This window comes from Coccomyxa subellipsoidea (assembly GCF_000258705.1).
Source record: "Coccomyxa subellipsoidea C-169, whole genome shotgun sequence".
NCBI classification, from domain to species: Eukaryota; Viridiplantae; Chlorophyta; class Trebouxiophyceae; family Coccomyxaceae; genus Coccomyxa; species Coccomyxa subellipsoidea.
This window is the reverse complement of record NW_005178042.1, coordinates 3223442-3242382: the sequence shown is the minus strand read 5'-3', so window position 1 is coordinate 3242382 and position 18941 is coordinate 3223442. Positions and strand designations below refer to the sequence as shown.

Sequence of the window (18941 nt, the reverse complement as noted above, 5' to 3'; positions counted from 1 at the left end):
GGCAGCAGGGGCCCGTAACATACGCAACTCAGTGGTGCAATCACAATACCTATGGGCCCAGATGAGCCCTCTGTCTGCGGCACAGCGAGTCTGTAGCAAGAGAAGGATGCACAATACACGCCTGGCTCTGAGTTAGGGGATAGTGATGTGCTCTATCTGTACCTGGCTGCCGCGTGCTTCCAAACAAGCAAGCCAGCTGAGAGCGCATGAGCTGAATAGGCGACTTTAGCCAGGAATATCCAGCGTACATAAATTGAAGGGCGTAGCCACACCAGCCTGAACATCAGCACTGGGTGCTGCAATCAAGGAGTACCTTTAAGCACCTTTAGGTGAAGTGTCCCTGCACCTTAGGGTGTAGGCAGAGCAGCAATAGGGGCAAGCAGCACACTGCTGAGCAGTGGCGCTTACAGAGAGTCTTTGTGGCACAGGCGGCTGCCACTGTGAGGCTCTGTGTAAAGTATAGGCGTAAATAGGGAGCATGGCTCGGCGGTGCAGCGATAGATGAGGAATGCGTGCACTAGTGCGCTGAACGGCAATGCACCAGCTGATAACTACCTGCTCAATAAAAGGAGGTTGAGCACCCTCTTTTATCTGCTGGGTGGCACCTGAACGCATGCCAGTCTCTAGGTGTAGGTAGCTGACAGCACATGGGCATTTCCAGGACAGCGCCTGAATGCTTCAGCTCCCCATTGTACAATATGTACTGTAGCAAACATTCTTTACCCTCGGGCATTACCAGGATGGTCTTTGTACTTGTTCAATTTTGCAACATGGGCACAGTGTACAATCTCTTCGTTCCTCCTCTTTTCTTCTGTGCTGGGCTTTGATCTGAGTTGGGCTTTGTATGCAATGTGCTGAGACTGTGGGCAGTGTGCAGCAGACCAGTTGAGAATATCGAACGCATGTCACTTTTTGCTTTGACCATGATCATGAGAGCTGAATGCAGCAACGTTCATGGGCTACTTGTCCACTTGCCAGGAGGTGCTGTCAGCCTATAGGCTGGAAGCTGACACGTGTCTGGATATTGGAGATGAATGAATCAGTTTGAAATCGGGTAGGAAAACCAACATTGTCAGAATTGCGTGTTTGAAGTGGTACATTCGGCCAAATCGGTGGTTGTTCAGGTCAGTTAAGAGGTGCAATTCATGAGAAGGCATGGACCCGTAAGGGTGCAGTGCAGTTGCTGTGATTTATGATGATCATGACAACTTTGCAGCACTGTTACGTGTGAGGGGCTACCCCAATACATTTGTAAGTCTTGTGTGAATGGATATGAGCAGCGCAGCATGCGCTCCGCACGCCATACTTCAGGTCTGTGGAGGCCCTTGAGAGGCAATCGCACAACCCTTAGGCTTGCAACATGTACATGCATGCACAGCATTCCGATATGCGATTCACGACAACATGGGGAGAAATGAGTCGGGATTTTGCTTTGCACGAGGGCAAGGATATCCTTCATAGTCCTCACAATTTTAGGCACGCAGGTACCTGTAATGCAGAGTTTCTGTGTTTGAATAAGCTTTTCATGGGTAAAGTTGGTTCTACATCAGTTACAACTTCTACAGCGCTTGACCGCCCATCACAACAAGGGTCGTGTCGAATTCTTCTGCAGACAGCTGTCACTGCAAGGGCTAACAGCAATTTGGATTATACAGTGCTCGCACCCCCACCCAAAGGGGCCTAGACTCTGTCATAGTACAGCAAGGAACCGCAACTGGCATGGAAACAGTTGTCTGATTGCTGGCAATAATGGACAGAATCTCGTCTACACCCTTGGCTCAGGTACTGGCATCCATGAGATATCATCCAGAGCGGTGAGGATGGCAGGACAGAAGGCATCTGTCTTCCTAAGCCAGTCTTCTACAAACTTCACCCTCTGTATCTGTACAAGAGCCCAGAGCAGATGTGTGAACAGCCCCCGCCACAAGACTGCCCCACCATTGGCGTGCATTCGCGGAGGGAATGTCCCTCCATTGTTCTGCTAGAAAGGCATAAGAACACCTGTCAAGTGCCCGCTATTATCGCATGCCCCGTCCAAATAATCTGAGCCAAATCCCCACTCCCAACTGTGCACGCTCAATGCATCCAGCAAAGATGACAACTTCCCAGGTCCCTGACCAATGTCCAGGCGGCAGCATTCAATATGCCAGGCGCTGTCCCGTACACTGGCACAATTAGGGCCACCAGCCCAACAGGATGCTGCATCCCTCCTGCTAGACCACACGGCACGACGAAAGCACCCCACGCTGCTGTTCACCATGGCACAACGGCAGAAGAGAGAGCCTGCGGCCCCGCATGGAGAGCCTTCCTTTCTGGGCCGTGTACGGACGGAAGCCCATTATGCAGCTTTTGGAGCAGCGCAGCATGCTCTTGGATCCAGCAGCAGGGAGGCAGAGCACCTGGCAGCAGGGAGGCAGAGCACCTGGCAAGGCAAATTGGAGAGTTGCCGGGGCGGGCCCAGAGAGCACTCTCATCGAGAGGCGTGGGCTTTCTGGCGGCGTTGCGCTTCGGCCAGGATTGCGCGGTTGTGCTCATAGGTGGCCTGGAGTGACAAACAATGACTCACCGTTACTACTTGACGATGATGAACATTCTCCATCTGGAGCAGGCCTGATTTTGCTTAATTGCATACTGACAGTGGACAGACCTTCAAAACAGACTTCCCTGAGGGTACAAGGCTATCTAGTCGGCAGGGCAAAAGACAATTTCTGTCAAAATAGCATGCCGTTCTGCATGCAACTGTCCCGTAACAATGTTCAGCACGTCACGTCCATGTATATCCATGTCATGTTAGGTACAGTATCGCACCTGGCTCTGAGCGAACTGCTCCAGGCAGGACACCACAAAGTGCATGACCATGAGGAAAACGAGGCTGGGCCAAGCGCTGGCGCCGCCCACGATGGGCACGTAGCTCCATAGCCACGCCCGCGCCGCAGATACACTCCTGAAATTGTCCCCTAGCCGCTCCCAGAACCACCTGATAGCCGCAGCCACATGACTCAGATCCCCTGTCTTCTATTTGAACCCTCCGGATGGAGTGCCTCTATCCACAGAGTAGGTATCTAATTGATTGCTGCATGCCTGCGCCATTCCCAGCTACAAGCCAGTTCTCACTTTGTGGCGCAGCAAAGGCAGCGCGAACATAGCAGACGGTAAGCACGGCTGCTGGTGCGTCTTCCCTTTCCACACAGGTAGAGGGCGGCTGAGGGGGCAGAGAGGGGCATGAGAAAACACCGCACCTGCGGTCAAGTGAGGTGGCGGCCTGGCGGCGGGCAACGCCGGCCTGGAAGGAGGCGATGTTGGACACGATGGCCTGGTGCACCACCTGTATGCGCGCCGGATGCTTAGTAACCGCTTAGTCATTGACATTGGTGACTAGAAGTCGCATCCCTTGAATAATCAGACATTTGGTGTCTTATAAACTGCAGATGTGGAAATTTTTGGTGAGCCATGCAGTGCCCAGAAATCAATACGTACTGTTCAGCGCAAGGAATGCACCCCCTGAGCATCTGGCATGGCATGCTGAGCTACAAAATGTCAATGGCAATTAAAATGTGTAGCAAAAGAACAATCCATGGCGACTTGCACTGAGCCATGGAACCAACATGTGATATTCTGATGTGTGGCAAGCAGCACCTGCGCGGGCGTGGCGGTGTGGCCGAGCGCGTCCCAGAGCCAGGGGATGCGGTCTGGCAGGCACCACTCTATCCACTCCATCACCTTCACCCGCGTCTGCTGCCGGAACAGGCTCACCAGCACCAGCGCCTGCATGTTCACCTGCGCATGCAGCAGCAAATACAAGTCACACACAGGCGTGTCACGCATCAACCCCCGACAGGCATGCACTCAATTTGATGGAGGCCGCTGCACTGATGTCCTTTAGAGGAGTGCAGCATGCTCGACGGCCTTCACGATAAAGGGGCAAACCCCTGATATGGCAGCTGCAGCAAACTTCTCCCTGACCTGATGGTCCTTGATGTGACACCATGAGGGGAAGCAGTTTCAAGCTACCCAAGACAAAAACAATATTTACACTGACAATGGTAGGAGAGGCGTGGGAGCCCTGAAGGGAAGGAGGGGTTGCACCTTCACAATGGCCTTGCCGGCAAGGGTGGCGCCAAAGAACTCCCAGAAGGGCATCAAAAAGTGGCCGCAGCAGATGCCGCACAGGTCGAACAGCGCGTTGGGCCACGCCGCCAGCAGAAAAATGCCCCAGAAACCGTGCCTGCACCGCAGTCAAACAGATCAATTAGTCATTCATAATCCCTTTGATCTCAATACAATCCAGCCCACGAACAGGTCCAACAGATCCTCCAAGAATGAGGGGCTGCCGTCGTCAGAAAACACAACAAATAGGACGGCCGTGTGGTAGGCGTTGGTATGACTCCTGCGGACTGCACTGCACCAAAAGGCACAAACGGAGAAGCCGCTCATCAGGAGGCAAGGGAGGGGCGCGCACCGCTGGATGAAGCCGAGCATCCAGTTCTTCATGCGGTTGAGCAGCGCCTCGAAGAAGCCCTGCCCCTCCGATACCGGCTTCACCTTGAACATGTTGTCCCACTCCTCGTTTCGGATCCCCGCCTTGGCCGCGTGGTACGAGAATGCGTACGGCGGAATCTCGCCAATTGCCGTCCCCGACCCCCACAGCAGCGCCGCCGGTAACACCTGCACCCCAGCTTAGTCAGCGCTACTGTCACCTAGCTGAAGCGCCTGCAGACATGTGCCTGCATGTATTTCTCCCAGCGAGAGCCTGTGCATCGCCCTCTCCAATGAGGGATCGCCATGCGCTCAGCACTCCAGACGTCAGAGCAAGTCCCCCTCGCTCGGGAGCTGGAATAGGATGCTGGGAATTGGTTGGCCAACGATCAGTTCCCCTGGATTTCAGGCGGTATTTTTTCCACGGGTAGAGATGGGGTGGCATGGAATGTGATTTATCGTACAGGTGGAAAGATGCCTAGTCAGGAACAAGCAAGAGTATGGCAGCGGTGGGCAAGAGGGGGCCACCTTGAGGAAGATATCGTGGAAGTGCACGGTGCCGCGCGGGCCGCTGCCGCAGTGGAACGAGTCCGAGTTCCACCACATGTCGACGCGCGAGTCAAAGTTCAGGTGCCCACACTCCTCCGCTGCCAGGCACACCTGCAGCAGAGGTAGTATCATAGACTGTCAGCATGCCCACACAAAACCATCGGAGAATTATAATCATGAAAGCTTGCATAACCTTTGCTTCCATATATAACACTCGCCGCAGTACGCTCTTGACCTCAACACCAATGCAATCTGACCCACGAGCATGACGTTCAGGTCACACGAATTTTAAAAAGTTGCCATGTGTAAGATAGGCAGCGGGAAGTACAATTGAGTATGCTGTGATTACCTTCAGCATGTGGGGGAAGAGGAAGAGGAGACCAGAGTGCATGCCGGTGCCCAGGCCGATGGAGGATAGGATGCCCAGTCCCACCCACCACACCACATATTGCACCCACGTCTCCGCTCTCTGCAGCTCCTCCGCCTGCTGCCCTGCAATGCCAAGTTCCTGCTTGTTCAGACACTGTGCTTGTTCACAATCGTTCCTGCCACGTGCCGCCAGACTTGCGCACATGCAGAGGATTGTCATGGTGGCTCGTGCCCACACACAAAGGCGCAAGCTGTGAGGCCATGAACCGCAGCAACAATTCTCAACATGCGCGCAAGTGCTGACCCCAGCGGCACAGCTACAACAGCGCCACATTGGCCAGTGCATGCTTTTTAAAAAGCAGAAGCAAGGAGGTCGCAATGCTCTGCATGGGCTGCACCTGTGTGCTTCAAGAAGATGTAGCCTGCGATGGCGGGCAAGAGGAGAGTGAGAGTGATGCGGTGTTTGAGCAGCCAGAGCCCCCCGCGCACAGCCGCCGACCCAGCACACGCCGAAAAGTAGTACAGCGTGCGTATGGGATGCCTGAAGAGGCGCAGCTGCTTCCTCTCTGCAGCTAGCTGCTTCCCCAGCTGCACAGCCATTGCCCAATATTAACTTGAGCCAATGTCTACAAGAGCAATAGGTTGAAATGATGTGGAAGATGCAGGCTGCTGTTGCATGCTGCACATGGTGCATTCAGTGCAAGAGACACACCTGGTCGATGGCCACCTGATCTTCCAGGGGCAGGCTGGCTTTTATCTCTTGTAAGTCAGCCATCCTGCAGCAAATCTCAGCAGTCAGATATGTGCACAGAACTATAATCTGAGCGGCCATGCCTAGAAAGGAAACTGCGTCATACTGCCTTGCATCTTAGTCGTTGAGGTCGGCCTATACCACTCGCTTTAGAATGAGCTTGAAGCCATCAAACAGTAAATAAGTAAGTAAACTCCCATCCGTATTAGGTAAGAAGTGCACAAATGAGGGACACGCCACAGTATTTACACAGGGAATAATCTGCAATGGTCCTGGGTTGTCAGTTGAGCCAAATAAGGAATCTAGACCAAATGCAGAATAGGCACATCGTCCAGCACACCACGCTCTGTATTTAGTCGTTTGCCAATGCATCGCAATGAAGCGGAGCATATGCCAGGTCAACACATCTAGTCACAGACTTGCCAGGTCTCACAACAACCAGGCGCACCTTTACAGAACCAACTCCAGAATATCCGAGGAAATTGTCACCGTGCTTGCAGGTATCCTAGCCTTGAGCTCCTGAAGCTCGGCACCTTCATCCAGCCGGAAAACAGACACGTCGCCCTCTCCTTTGCCCTGATCTAGTCGCCAACTCTGCAGCAAAAGCCTCATGGACATTTGACAATACTACTCCCGTACTCCAAATGGTTTTGCCGCGACAAAAATGACGAAGGCAGTGCGAACATCTTGCTATGAATGGCAATGCCATTGATGCTCGTGCCAGCTTCTGATGGCACCGGTGCTTGGCGTTCCCTCCATTTCTGCTCCAAGAAATTGTTTACCCCATAAATCGAAGAAGCGAGCGGACGAGTTGCGATCACATGAACCTGTATTGAAGTACAGCTTGCTAGCTGATCGCTCAACAAGGCCTGAGAGACCTTCTTGGAAGCTGGGCCCGGACTCCGAATGTAACAGCAGACTTCACTGTCAGCATGCACGATAATTTACTCTACAGCCTGATCGCCAGGGGAACTACAGTTCTTGCAGAGTACAGGTGAGAATATCAGGAATGGATTTCAATCCTGGGCATCTCCTTGATTTGTCCCAGTAGGGCATGGGGTAGAACATGAACTGTCACCATCCACAGAGCTGCCGGAACGCTGATCAGGTCTTTTGTCACTTTCTAACTGTATGTACAAGTCTATGAGCTCAATGCATATCGTTTAAACGAATATCTCGTGGTCTGGGTCTCGCTTTCCCTCCTGGGTTCCCTAGCCTACTTTCCTGGCAGACGAGACATGCTGAAGCAATTTCTGTGCATGTGCCGCAGTGAAGTGAGCGGAAATGCAAATCTGGTAGCACACAGGATATTAGAGAAGCTACCTCAGAATGACAGGTGAGCTTCCACCTCTGACAGAGGCAATCCTCGAGTGTACTCCTGCCTTCCGAAGCACATGCCTCATGTCCCACACCTTCATCACCAAGGTCTTGATCTCACGTGCAACCTGATTTGGCATGCAGCCGTGTTTCTTACTCGCAAGAGCGGCACCTGTTCCATATTGTGGTGCGGGACGGCATCACTTTCCTCTGCATGGCTGACGAGGTGTGTTCTGACCATGGCCTTTTTCTTTGTTGCTCTCTCAACGTGGCCTCCACACCCCTGTCAAGTAGTAGATATGCCTCTGAAACAGCTGATGAGTTGCTGCAGGGCTTTGGGCGGCGCATCCCGTTTGCCTTCTTGGAGGATGTACGGGACAGGTGCCCTTTCTGGCCTCCTGCGGCTTTCTCGACCGCAAATGCATGGGTCCCTTGCTCAAGCACCATGCAACAGCTAAGCATGTAGCACAAACGACCTGCATCGAAAGCGCATGCAGCAAAGTGAGATCTACAGAGAAACTGCCGCCAGTGCCAATGGAATCCTGTCAGGCAAACATGCAAGTTCAGAGTGCAGTTCAGAACCGATTGACCTGTCTGTCGAGCAGGTACCTGGCCAGATTTGGCGAGGAGGCACACAGTGCGCCAGCGTACGAGCACAACGCGGAGTTCAGCCGGGTGCTGGAGGACCGCATGGCCTTCTACAGCACAGACCAGCGCGCAGACGCCATTAACCGCGTCCGCGGCGAAATCTCCGAGGTCAAGACCGTCATGATCGAGAACATCGACAAGGTGCGGCCGCAGATCTAGACCCGCGCTGCATCGCAAGAACAGTGCCCTCCAGCAACAACCATGCAGACTAGAGAATGGAGAGAAACTGGCAAAAGTTGCTCAATTGGCTGTATGGTGATGTTGTGAGGCACACTGCGCATTTGACCGCAGAGGGAGGCCGGTTGGCACCGTGGAAAAATTCATCACTGTATTGATAGCCTGTGCCATGTCGAGTGCCAGGCTCCTGGTCAAGCAGCTGCTGCTTCGGGCATCTACATGTGTTGCTCTTTCTGCTCTGTTTGTCTCCAGCACATGCGCACATCTTGTGTCTTGCAGACCTGGTGAGCTCGCATCATGCTCCTGGAAGGGTCGGTCTTCATTGGAGAATTTTTGCTTCTGCATATCACGATGCAGCAATTGCAAGCCCTGTTGCACACAGGTGTTGGACCGAGGGGAGCGGATAGAGTTGCTGGTGGACAAAACCGACCACCTGCAGAATGAGTCGTTTGCCTTCAAGAGGGAAGCACGCCGCCTGAAGACACGGCTGTGGTGGAAGAACATGCGCCTTCTGGCGTTTGTTGCATTGCTCATTCTTGTCATTGCGTACATCATCGTGTGCTTTGCGTGCAGCCCCACATTTCACTGCTAAGTCATGTCCTCAAGTTTCATGTCAAGTCCGCCAAAAATGCACTGTGTGAAGGGACTACTGTCCAAGTTCTCACATCTTGTACGCATGCCCATGTCCAACTACTGATCTGACTATCAATGCTTTCACTGGTTGCACCCGGCAGGGTTCTGTGATTGTAGTTCAAATCTGAACTTTTGATGCTGATATTGTTCTCAGATTGTGCATACCATTGATTCTTGACTCAAGAATCGTGAATGTCCTTTTGCATGTTCTTTCGTACTACATCTGCAGTGCAAATTGTAAAAGAAGGAACAGAGCTTGCCTGGCCTTGCTTGCCAAGCTCAGCTTGGTGTCAATAAGAGATAATGATCAGCAAACATGTCACATAAGGATTTTGATCCTGCATTAACGGAACGATGAGTGGCATCTGTCATAAAGATTGAGTCACGGTCTGGCTCGCTCAAACATCCTCTTACAAAGCTGGCGGCAGTGCCTGCAAGGACTTCAGATGAGTAGAAGCCATCTGAAATTGCAGCAGTGCTCTGAGCAGGTCATAGAAAGAGAAGTCCGGCCACAGCACATCAGCAAATACAAGCTGCGCATGGCGCACTTGCCAGCACAGAAAGTCTGACAAGCGGGTTTCCCCAGACGTCCGTATCAGCAGATCTACAGGCGGACACCCCTGCATCACGTGCACCTCCCTTCAGTGATCCTGCATAAGCTGCACAGCTGCACATACCTCACAGCAAGTGCTCATGAACTTTCGGAAACATCGTGGGAGGGGCACTCTATTAAATGAGTGATTTTGAATACCTCTGTGTAGAGGTGCTGCTCAATATCATTCGGTGACACATCGTCAGGACACAGCGCCCCCGACATGACACCGTCCTGCACCTTCCCCACAGCTTGCGCCATTTCTTGCCGAGACCTGCAGAGCAGCAGGGTGTAAAAGCAGCGATATCAGAGCTATTGTATCCCTACATCCAACCAGCTTGTGCATGCCATGCGCAGCATTAGGAGTAGGGAGATCACCCGTATGAAAAACATATGTTGAGTATGCCCCGCGTGTGGAGCTTGGTAGAGTCCATTGCGCGCTTTGCAGCAGCTTGTACGCTGGCTGGCAGAAGGCTAAGGTCCCCTAGCACTCGGACCTGAACGCCATGCCGTTCCACCAGATCCCTCTCCTGCTCAGTAGCATGCACATGTCTAGCACAGCAAGAGTATTGGGGAGGGATTATAGAGAAATGAATTGCCTAATGTCTGTGCAGCAAAGTGGGGAGGCTATCAAGGTTACACCGGGCGTTGGTGGCAGCTTACATGCAGCAGTTCTTCCAGCTTTTCCTCTGCAAGCCTCATCAGCATGTCAACCTCATCCCCGGGACGTTTGAAGTTGTCAATGCTGAATGCATATGCACTGACGCACGTTATTCCAATCTCAAGGCACCACTCCAAAGCATCCAGCAGCTGCAATTAACCCCGATCGCAGCCTTCAGAGACATTGGCTTATGTCAAAACATCTGATCAATTCCAGTAAGGTGTGCACTGCTCTACGATCAAAATCAAATGCAAGAGGCTACCTTGTAATACCCAAACTGATGTCCTGCAGTTGTGACCTGTTGATGGCGATTAGCAAAGCGGCGATTCCCATCCATAATGAATGCTATGTGCTTTGGCACAGGACCAGCCTTCATCAAGGCAGTTATGTAAGGCCTAACATACGTTTCGAGCAGCACCATGCCCTGATTGAGGAAACCCCCCTGGACCCTACCACTGGTGGATGCCTCTTCCATCATGATAAGTGTGCGCTGCGAGAATCAATTTCTGACTTCCCAGCTTGCGTCCAACCTCTAAATTTCCGTGCGCAAGCAGAAATCAGGATGTCCAAGGAAACAATTGTGTCACGTGGCTCATCAGAGTACATGCATCAGAATTTCTTCGAGTTTGGGCAATCTTTATCGAGAGCAGAGAGTGCAGAGAGTGCATAGTTGATTGAGAACGGGGATTTTCTAAGATCAATGCGCACTGATCCTGCTGGAAATCAACCAAGGCGCATGCGGTGTTTGCTCGTTTGGAAGTCCTCCTGATGCCATACGATAAAATAGAAGATAAAGTATCCCTCATATCATAGTTTTATCGGTGTGAACAAGTAACAAGGGCAGCGCAGAGCACCTGATGATCTCGCACCACAGGACATGCCTGCCAAGTTGGTGTCCCAGCTCTCGGGGTGGTGAGAACCACTTGAGTTTTCTTGATATCTGCACTATAGCTTGACATATTTAGTCTGCTGTTTCCTTGGATCCGCTCTGCACTGTCCTAACAATGTCAATTTCAGCTCCATAACGAGTTGGGTGCAGGTGTCTTGCGCACACCTCGAGCTAGTGCTAATGGGGCATCGGCTGGTGGAAGCAAACGTGCAGTAGTGCTACTGCCAGGGCTTGGCAACAACTCTCAGGATTACAAGGCCATGGGGCAGGCTCTTGAAGAGAGGGGCCTAATAGTGCATACAGCCGCTGTCACCCGAGTGGACTGGCTAAGGAATGCAGCTGGCTTGAGGCAGGCAGAGTACTGGAAAGGCACCCTGCAACCACGTCCTGTGGTGGACTGGTGCGCCGGTCTTTGTCCACATCATCATTGTGCTCCAATAATGACCCCTCCATGCCAGTGAATTTGTGCATTGTGTGAGCCAATCACCGACCCTGATCTGGCAGGTATCTGGAGCGGGTTGCTGATGCCGTCAGTGGTGCACAGAAATCCACCGATGGGCCCATTACTCTCTTGGCGCATTCAGCTGGAGGCTGGCTTGCCCGGGTGTATCTGCTGGTGAGACATGCATGCGCACTAACTTGTGATTGGCATCTGCAGTGTTTAGCAGCTCTAGCAGCTCTAGCGAGTTCGTTGGCACCGGCATGTCTTCCGCTGCCAATGAACCCGCAATCTTTTACCATCACAAAGGCCTCAATTGAACTCCTGCAAGATGCAGGGATATGGCACTGATGGCATCGACAGGCTTGTTACGCTCGGCAGTCCACACCTGGCTCCTCCCAAGGTACATTCTGGTGTGAAGCCAAATATATGAAATCCTTTGGGTCATTTAATCCTGAAGAACTGATACTGAAAGTCTTGGTGTGTTCAGGACAAGGGTCTTGTTGATCAGACGAGGGGCATTCTGAACTGGGTCACAGATAATTGCCCGGACAATTTCCACCAGCATATCCAGTATGTCACGGTGTGACAACTCCCTTCCTCCTGCTCCCTCCTGCCAGTGTGCACACTCAATCTATTCGTGTTTAAAATTGCCTTGCGCTGGGCTGCTGTGTGGGTGCTCAAGCTCATTTTCAGATTTCTACTGCCATTATTGCACAGTCTACTGAGTCAGGTTCCCAGAAGCCCATACCCTGTGCTGCTTTGTGGGTGCTGACTGGCCCTGATCCATCCAGGTGGCTGGAAAATTGGTGAAGGGTGCAAAGCTTCGCGGCGGTGGGGGCACACTTGCGCAGAAGTTGGTGGGCCTCGGGTACCAGCAGGTGTGTGGGGAGGCCGAGGTTTGGGGCGACGGCATAACTCCCCTGCCGTCAGCACACCTCCAGGGTGAGCGATTTGCATGAGCCACTGTCAGTACATATGTATGCACCCACTCGACCTGTAAAATGGAGATGAGCTCTTTATCGTGTGGGAAAAATGACATGAGGTTGCAAAAGGCAAGCACTGGCAATTCCTCGCTTCATGCATGCTACCTACACCTCCCAATAGCGAGCAGCATTCATTTGAGAGCGGCATCTGTGTGTACAAATGCAGGTGCGGAGCAAATCACACTTGAGGGTGTCTACCACAGCCCGTTGGGTGCTGGGGCAGGGGATTCGCGCCCCTGGTATGGCTCACCGGGGGTCATCGAGCGCTGGATCAGGGTGGTGTACGATGACAAGGAGCTGGATGAGAAGTACAGCGTGGAAATTGGGGACATGGTGCAACAATGAGGGTCATCCTATAAGTTTTGATTGTGCAACGGCACACTTGCCATGCCAGGGCTTGCCAAGACAATGTCTGGCTTCACAGTGAGCAGAGCGGAAATGAGGCGGACCGTTGGGCGTATCCTTTCACTGATATCTGCCTCGCAGCTGATGCAGCCCAGTGCTGGGCTCTGGGTGACTCAGGCGGTCACTGACGTTTGCTCCTATTTTGATATTTAGCGGCATCAATCTGGTGCACCGCGCGGCACGATGTTGGCAACTTGTTGAATCAGGTGGAGATCCGGAGCAAATTATGCAATGAGGCAGTACTAGTTTAGATGCCATGACCACCAATGAGGCGATGCAGAACCACTGTTTTGCAGCTGGAGTGAGTTCTCTGTGACGTACACTGTCACAGGAATGGTCAAGCTCATAATTGAGTCAGCTGTGACCATCATGGATGATCCGATGCTGTGAGTTATATGTCAAATCTAGGCTAGCATGCAATCTGGGCAATCCATGACAGCATGCGCAGGTTGAGCATGCGCAGCAGACCGTCTGCCTCTGAAAGAAAAGGTCTGGCAGGAGCTGGACAGTTGTGAAGGCTCGGTAGGTCTGTCAGGCAGGAAGCCCTGCCAACATTCACCTCGGGCAGAATCCACCGGGATCAGGCCGATCAGCAGGGAAACGATTCTCATGAGGTCTCGAAATTATGCCCTGCCCGAAAATAAGATCCTTGATTTGTCTTTTCGCTTGCGCTCGCCCAAATCCTCCGCACTTTAAAGTGACCTTTTTGTGCGCCCAGCTGTGAGGCATGTCGCGGGGGGTTGATACTGGCCAGCGTAGCGCCAGGCAGCAATCTGCGGGACCGACGGCGCCCGGACACGCGCCACGCGGAGGATCGGGAACCTAGCGGGTGAGTCTGTCAGCAGCTCGCAGACGACGTGAGTGGGCCGTCGCATGCTGTGCGCTTGCATTTGTGCCTCCAATGTCAGCTGCGTTGCCACCGCCACGGGCCCCACTTCCTCCAGGGTCACCGTCCCCAGGCTCCCTGCAGCCTGAAAGGAATTAATAGGCTGAAAGTTTGACGGTGGTGACAGGGTGCAGACTGGGGCCCTCAGGACAGCGTCCTAGTAGTATACGCCAATTCAAGGAGAAGTCGCGAGGCAGAACGTTCAACAAGCAAAAGGGACTCTTGGTCTTCCTGGCGCTCCTGATTCATGACAGTTGCCAGGCAATCCTCTGGGCCCTGGAGCAGAAGCAAAGGCCCTAGCGATCTCGAAAAGCCGCCTCAATCTGGCCCTGAAAACACACGAACTTCCCTGCAGGGGTCCTCGTGGGCCAGCTATTCTCGAGCCACCATGTCAGGTGCTGCTTCTGACTCCTTCTATCTAATGGCTGCATATTGTTTGCGGCTCATCGTGTTCCTCTGCTTCGTGTGCTGCCGCAGCTCTTGTTCGCAGAAAATAATGCTCACAGGACTGACAGTGGTGCTTTTCACAGGGAAGCAAGGCGCCAGCGAGCAGCAGTTGACAGGCGCCAACAAGGACGAGTACCTGATGAACCTTTTCAGGCGAGAGGACATGGGGTACACAAATGCGCAGCCCAGCAATCCATCACATGGCGGCCAGGCAGCCATGCCTGGTCAGTCAGGGCAGCAGCACAGCAGGCAGCCGCAGGCGTTGAATACCTTTCCAATGAGTCTGCCGGGCTACCCTGGCTGTGGCCAGCTGCCACAGAACAGGGCTGCTGCCCCAGTGTATAACATGCAGCAGCAGCAGCCAAGCGCGGCCTTGCCTGCCATTATCGACAGGGTGAGGAAGCATTCAATCCTTGCTGGTTGACACTGCCGGTGCTCTTCAGCTTGTCTCAAGCTCATCAGTGTCTCCATCAGAGAAGGGGGTCTTCCTGTGTATGTCTTCCCCCATCAGCAATGTAGAGAATCTGTCTGCTCAAGTGGTGGCCGAGACTTCATCGGCGGCATGATGTTTGGCAGATCAAGGAGAAGGTCGGCACAGAGGACTATGGAAAGCTGCGGCATCTGGTGCTGCACCACCAGGAGACCTTTGTGGAGCAGCTGTATGACCTGCATCGCCTGGTGAGGCGCCAGCAGCACCTGGAAGCCAACTGCAGGCAGCGGGAAGCCTACAACGCCGAGCTCCACCGCCTGGTAAGCTTCCCGCCATGATGCTGCTGTTTCACGCTTGCCAGGCCTGTTGGTTGCACACAGTGCTGATTTCCTGAAGGGCTATTTCTGAACTACCAAGAGAGGGGTGTGATGCTTATATTCTTTTGCTTCTGCAGGAGGCCGCGCAGCAGGGGAGCGGACAAGCGGATGCTGGAGCCAGCGATGTTGAGGCGGCTTGGCAGGCGCGGACGGTGGGTTGCCTGCCCTTCTGTACATGTGTGCATCACGAATGTTTGTTATCCAGCTTTCGTATCTTGCCATCTCATGATTGGAAGGCCTCGTTGCCTGGGTGAGCGTGAGCTGCTTACTCACATCAAAGCTCTCCTGCAGGACATGACGGGCGCCAACCACCGGAGCGGGGACCCAAGCACAGAGCGCAAGGGCAGCAACACGCCTGGGGAGAACTCTGATCAGGCGGCGGCGAATGGGAGCAGGCAGCATGGGGATTCCCATAGCCGGGAGCAGCTGCAGGGGCTGGGAGTGGCGGCCTCCATGCTGCAGCAGCAGCACCAGAACCTGGAAGCTGCCCAGGCGCACGCGGCTGCAGCCGCCATGGAGGTGCAGCGGCAGCAGGGGCTCCTGGCCCATGCGCAAGCGGGGCATCAGCACACCCCCAGCCAGCAGACGATGACAGCCGCCGCGCAGGCGCAGGCTGCGGTGCATCAGCGCACGATGGACGCCGCCGCGGAGTCGCACATGCAGCACCAGCAGTTCATGGCGGCCGCCGCGCAGGCGCACCTGCAGCACCGGCAGGACATGACGGCCGCCGCGCATGCGCGCGCGCAGCAGCAGGCCGACATCGCCGAGGCGCAGATTGCGTACGGTGGCAGCGGCAGCGGGCCCCCCCCGGGCAGCGGCGGCGGCGGCGGAAGCAGCGGCCACCGCGGCACGGATCCGACCGGCAGCGGCCAGAACGGTAGCCAGTCCATGCGCCCGGTGCCGCTCGACGCCAGCCGCAGATCATACATGCAGGGCGCCGGGCAGCAGAACAGCTCGACTGCCGCGCATGCGAACATGGGCCAGAGCGGCTTTCCGCAGGTGTGCAGACCAAAGGGGCTGCTGTCATTATTGCTGCTTGGCGTCTTTCTCTCACACTCCTTGTTGAGCATAGCTCCTTGCCATCTAAAACTTGGAAGAACTTGCGTGTCTGGTAGGACCCCAATTGCCTGCGCTGGCTTAAAAAGTGGCACAATGTGCAGGGGTACAACTCTATGGGGATGCCTAACATGATGAACGGTTACGGGTACGGCTTTGGCAACTACGGCAACTTCTACCCGGGCTTCGGAGGCTACCCCAACATGAGCGGCTACAACTTCAACCCCTACAGCATGGCCGGGGCTGCAGGTGACCAGAGGCAGCTTTATGACAGATCGACATATTGTTTAAAGACAAATTGACAACAATCATGTAGGCTCAAGCTTCAGCTGGTTGGTTGTGGTTGCTCGACAAGAGGGACAAGATGTGAAAGTAGAGTGGCTTTTTTCTCCATGGCCTTCGTGACTCTTAGAGCATTGTTCAGCCATCCTACGTCGACAAGGCCTGACTGACATTGAGGCGTGCTTGATTACCGACGCTTGGAGTTCACATTGAGAAGATGTGCAAGTACAGTGGCTTTTCTCCATGGCCTGCGTGGCTCCCAGGGCTTTGCTTGTCCAATCTTGATGTTGATGTCAGAACCGATGTCATATTATTAAGGCGTGCTTGATGCTGACGCTTCTAGTTTGTCTTGTGCAGGCGCGATGGGGTGCGACCCAATGCAGTCGTGGTACATGCACCACTATGGCCGCGGCGCGGCGCAAGCGACGGCCGACGCGGAGCACGCGGCGGCGGAGGGCGCGGCGGCGGTCGCGGAGGCGGCGGCCGATGCGCAGGCGCAGGCGGCTCAGCAGGAGATGGACGCGGCCGCCGCGCGCGAGCAGGTGGCCAACGGCGCCTCGCTCGAGACGGCGCCCCCCGCTGCTGTCAACAATGCGCCACGCTGGTGGCAGGACCCTGCCCAGGTGGGAACGCCCCCTGTCTGATCCCTGCAGCCGCGCTCTTCTGGGAGAGCAGCACAATGCCTTCTGAACCACGCTTTTGCATGACTCCAAGCTTGTTACGTGTGCCGGCCTGCTCTGGACAAGTTCTCAATGAAGTTTCTCGTGGTGTATCCAACCAGGCACAACACCACTTCAGTCTTTTGTTTGTGGGTTCCTTGGGCTGTGCCGCTGATTGTCGGGCGCGTTGACAAGGATCACCCCATTTTTCTATGTTTGGATGGAGTTTGTTGTGTGGTGGCTGTAACGTGATTTTCTACCTGGCAGGTGTTTGGGCCTGAAGTACTGCCGGAGGTAGTTGCGCGCATGACCAGCCGGCAGCGTCAGGGCAAGGGCGTCAGCAGTGCCAGCGCGCGTTATGGAGCCACGGCGTCGCGCCCGGGCTCCAAGCACGACAGGTGTGACATTCCCTCCCGAGAAAAATCGCTACTCAGCAGGAAGACAAAGGTTGTCAGTACGAGTAAGACCTACTCACCATGAGGTGGCCCTCCATGCACACGAAACAGAAGATTAATCATATGTAGATACAACGAGCTTTGATGCGTGGCCTGCCTTCGGGCCCGGGCTGGGCTAACACGGGGGATAGAAAGGCAAAGGGTGAAGTCCACTTAGAGCCCAATCGGCAGGCCCTTTTCCTTGCAAGGGGTTGCTGCCCTTGGCCCCTTGCATAAAGAAGCCCCACCCCTTCCTCCAGCCCCGGCCTCAAACCCCAACCATGCATTGGCCATCCTGACGCCATAGCTGCAAGATTGCAATAACCAGTGACTCTCGCAGTACATTTTTTGAACAGATTGCGAAACATGTCTTATAATTTGCGCCTGCTGTGTTGCCTGGATCTGTCTTGAGCTGCTGTGGGCAGAGCCTGATGAGAGGATGTGATGTTGGTGTTCAGGCAAAAGGACGAGTGGGAGGCGCAGGGTGAGAGGGCGCCGCACAATCATGCGTCCAAGAAGTCAAAGACTGGCAGCGGCGGCTGGCTGGAAGCCACTGGCCAGACCACGGACAACAGCATCTTTGGATCAGGCGGCTCCGCTTTCAGGGTGAGCCTGCTGGTCTCACTTGCTCGCAATACTAACCAAGCTGGGAAGACCTGCCTTATACCCTGCTTGGGCTGGCAGGCTATTGGAGTGTGATCAGATAGTTCATTCGGGGTGGCACCTTGCTTGGCACCTTGCTTGGACAAGCGTAGTGAGTCGATGTGATCAGCTGGCTTGACTTAGCCCCAGCTTTCACAGATGTAGAAGCAGTTGTTACAGCGCATTATCAACCCCTGACTTAGCTGGCATCTATGACCTGATACCGTGATCGACGCTCTTATGCAAATTTCATTTGGTGCGCAGAAAATCCCTCAGCGGCCGAGGAGCGTGCGGTCGACGGGTCGCGCCAGTTCCATTGGCTCTGAGAATTCCAAGTCATCTTTCGGCGGCAACCCCCAAAATACCGCTGCCCAGCAGGCCAATGGGGGCACGACAGCATCACCACCCAAGCAGATGGAATCAGCCGCCAACATCCTGGTTGCTTTCTCGGGTCACCCCAAGCCGCAGCCCTGAGGATCCTCGTTGTATTGGCCGCCACTGAGGCGGGGATAATCTGGCATGGATGAAAATTTGGGGAATAATGGTGATCAAAGGTGGCAAAGAGGAACACTTGAGAAGTTCTGTCGACTGCAAGTAATTGAGTGTGGTGGGCTGTGCTCAGTATGTGTGTGTGCTCAAATTTGAATGGACTGATTAATTGTGCATCGGAATTTTTTTGTTTTGGGTGGCTCAAGGCATCCGGCTTGGAGTACATTTCCCTGAGGCTCCTTATGCGAATTCTTGCGGCTTTAAAATTTGCAGCTTTCCTGACCAAAAATGATTGGTTCGAGGCCTGGCAGCACAGAACTTGGTTGCATTCCTTACCAGCAGCCTTG

At 54.1% G+C, this 18941-nt stretch overlaps 4 protein-coding genes across 4 annotated transcripts; 2 read left to right on the top strand and 2 right to left on the bottom strand.

Annotated features, from left to right (window-relative positions):
- Positions 1 to 1527: 1527 nt before the first annotated feature.
- On the bottom strand, positions 1528 to 6715 carry COCSUDRAFT_64330 (hypothetical protein). The gene is made up of 11 exons (XM_005652166.1): positions 6594 to 6715; positions 6107 to 6170; positions 5793 to 5982; positions 5375 to 5517; positions 5005 to 5136; positions 4460 to 4665; positions 4087 to 4225; positions 3637 to 3777; positions 3240 to 3325; positions 2809 to 2977; positions 1528 to 2542 (listed from the first exon to the last, which is right to left on the bottom strand). The coding sequence occupies exons 2-11, from the start codon at positions 6167 to 6169 to the stop codon at positions 2471 to 2473; spliced, it is 1341 nt and encodes a 446-aa protein (XP_005652223.1). The 5' UTR covers position 6170; positions 6594 to 6715; the 3' UTR covers positions 1528 to 2470.
- A 362-nt stretch (positions 6716 to 7077) lies between these two features.
- COCSUDRAFT_39277 (vesicle-associated membrane protein) lies at positions 7078 to 8879 on the top strand (the record flags this gene model as incomplete). Its single annotated transcript, XM_005652165.1, has 6 exons — positions 7078 to 7139; positions 7416 to 7481; positions 7607 to 7688; positions 7794 to 7843; positions 8068 to 8251; positions 8670 to 8879. The coding sequence occupies 6 exons, from the start codon at positions 7078 to 7080 to the stop codon at positions 8877 to 8879; spliced, it is 654 nt and encodes a 217-aa protein (XP_005652222.1).
- A 451-nt stretch (positions 8880 to 9330) lies between these two features.
- COCSUDRAFT_11314 (Di-trans-poly-cis-decaprenylcistransferase) lies at positions 9331 to 10549 on the bottom strand (the record flags this gene model as incomplete). Its single annotated transcript, XM_005652164.1, has 5 exons — positions 9331 to 9540; positions 9672 to 9786; positions 9891 to 10039; positions 10176 to 10322; positions 10436 to 10549. 5 exons carry the CDS (start codon positions 10547 to 10549, stop codon positions 9331 to 9333), a joined length of 735 nt encoding a protein of 244 aa, XP_005652221.1.
- Positions 10550 to 10998: 449 nt separating this feature from the next.
- Positions 10999 to 13201, top strand: COCSUDRAFT_26849 (alpha/beta-hydrolase). The gene is made up of 7 exons (XM_005652163.1): positions 10999 to 11085; positions 11213 to 11462; positions 11567 to 11678; positions 11839 to 11904; positions 11992 to 12084; positions 12296 to 12446; positions 12654 to 13201. Exons 1-7 carry the CDS (start codon positions 11031 to 11033, stop codon positions 12830 to 12832), a joined length of 906 nt encoding a protein of 301 aa, XP_005652220.1. The 5' UTR covers positions 10999 to 11030; the 3' UTR covers positions 12833 to 13201.
- Positions 13202 to 18941: the final 5740 nt, after the last annotated feature.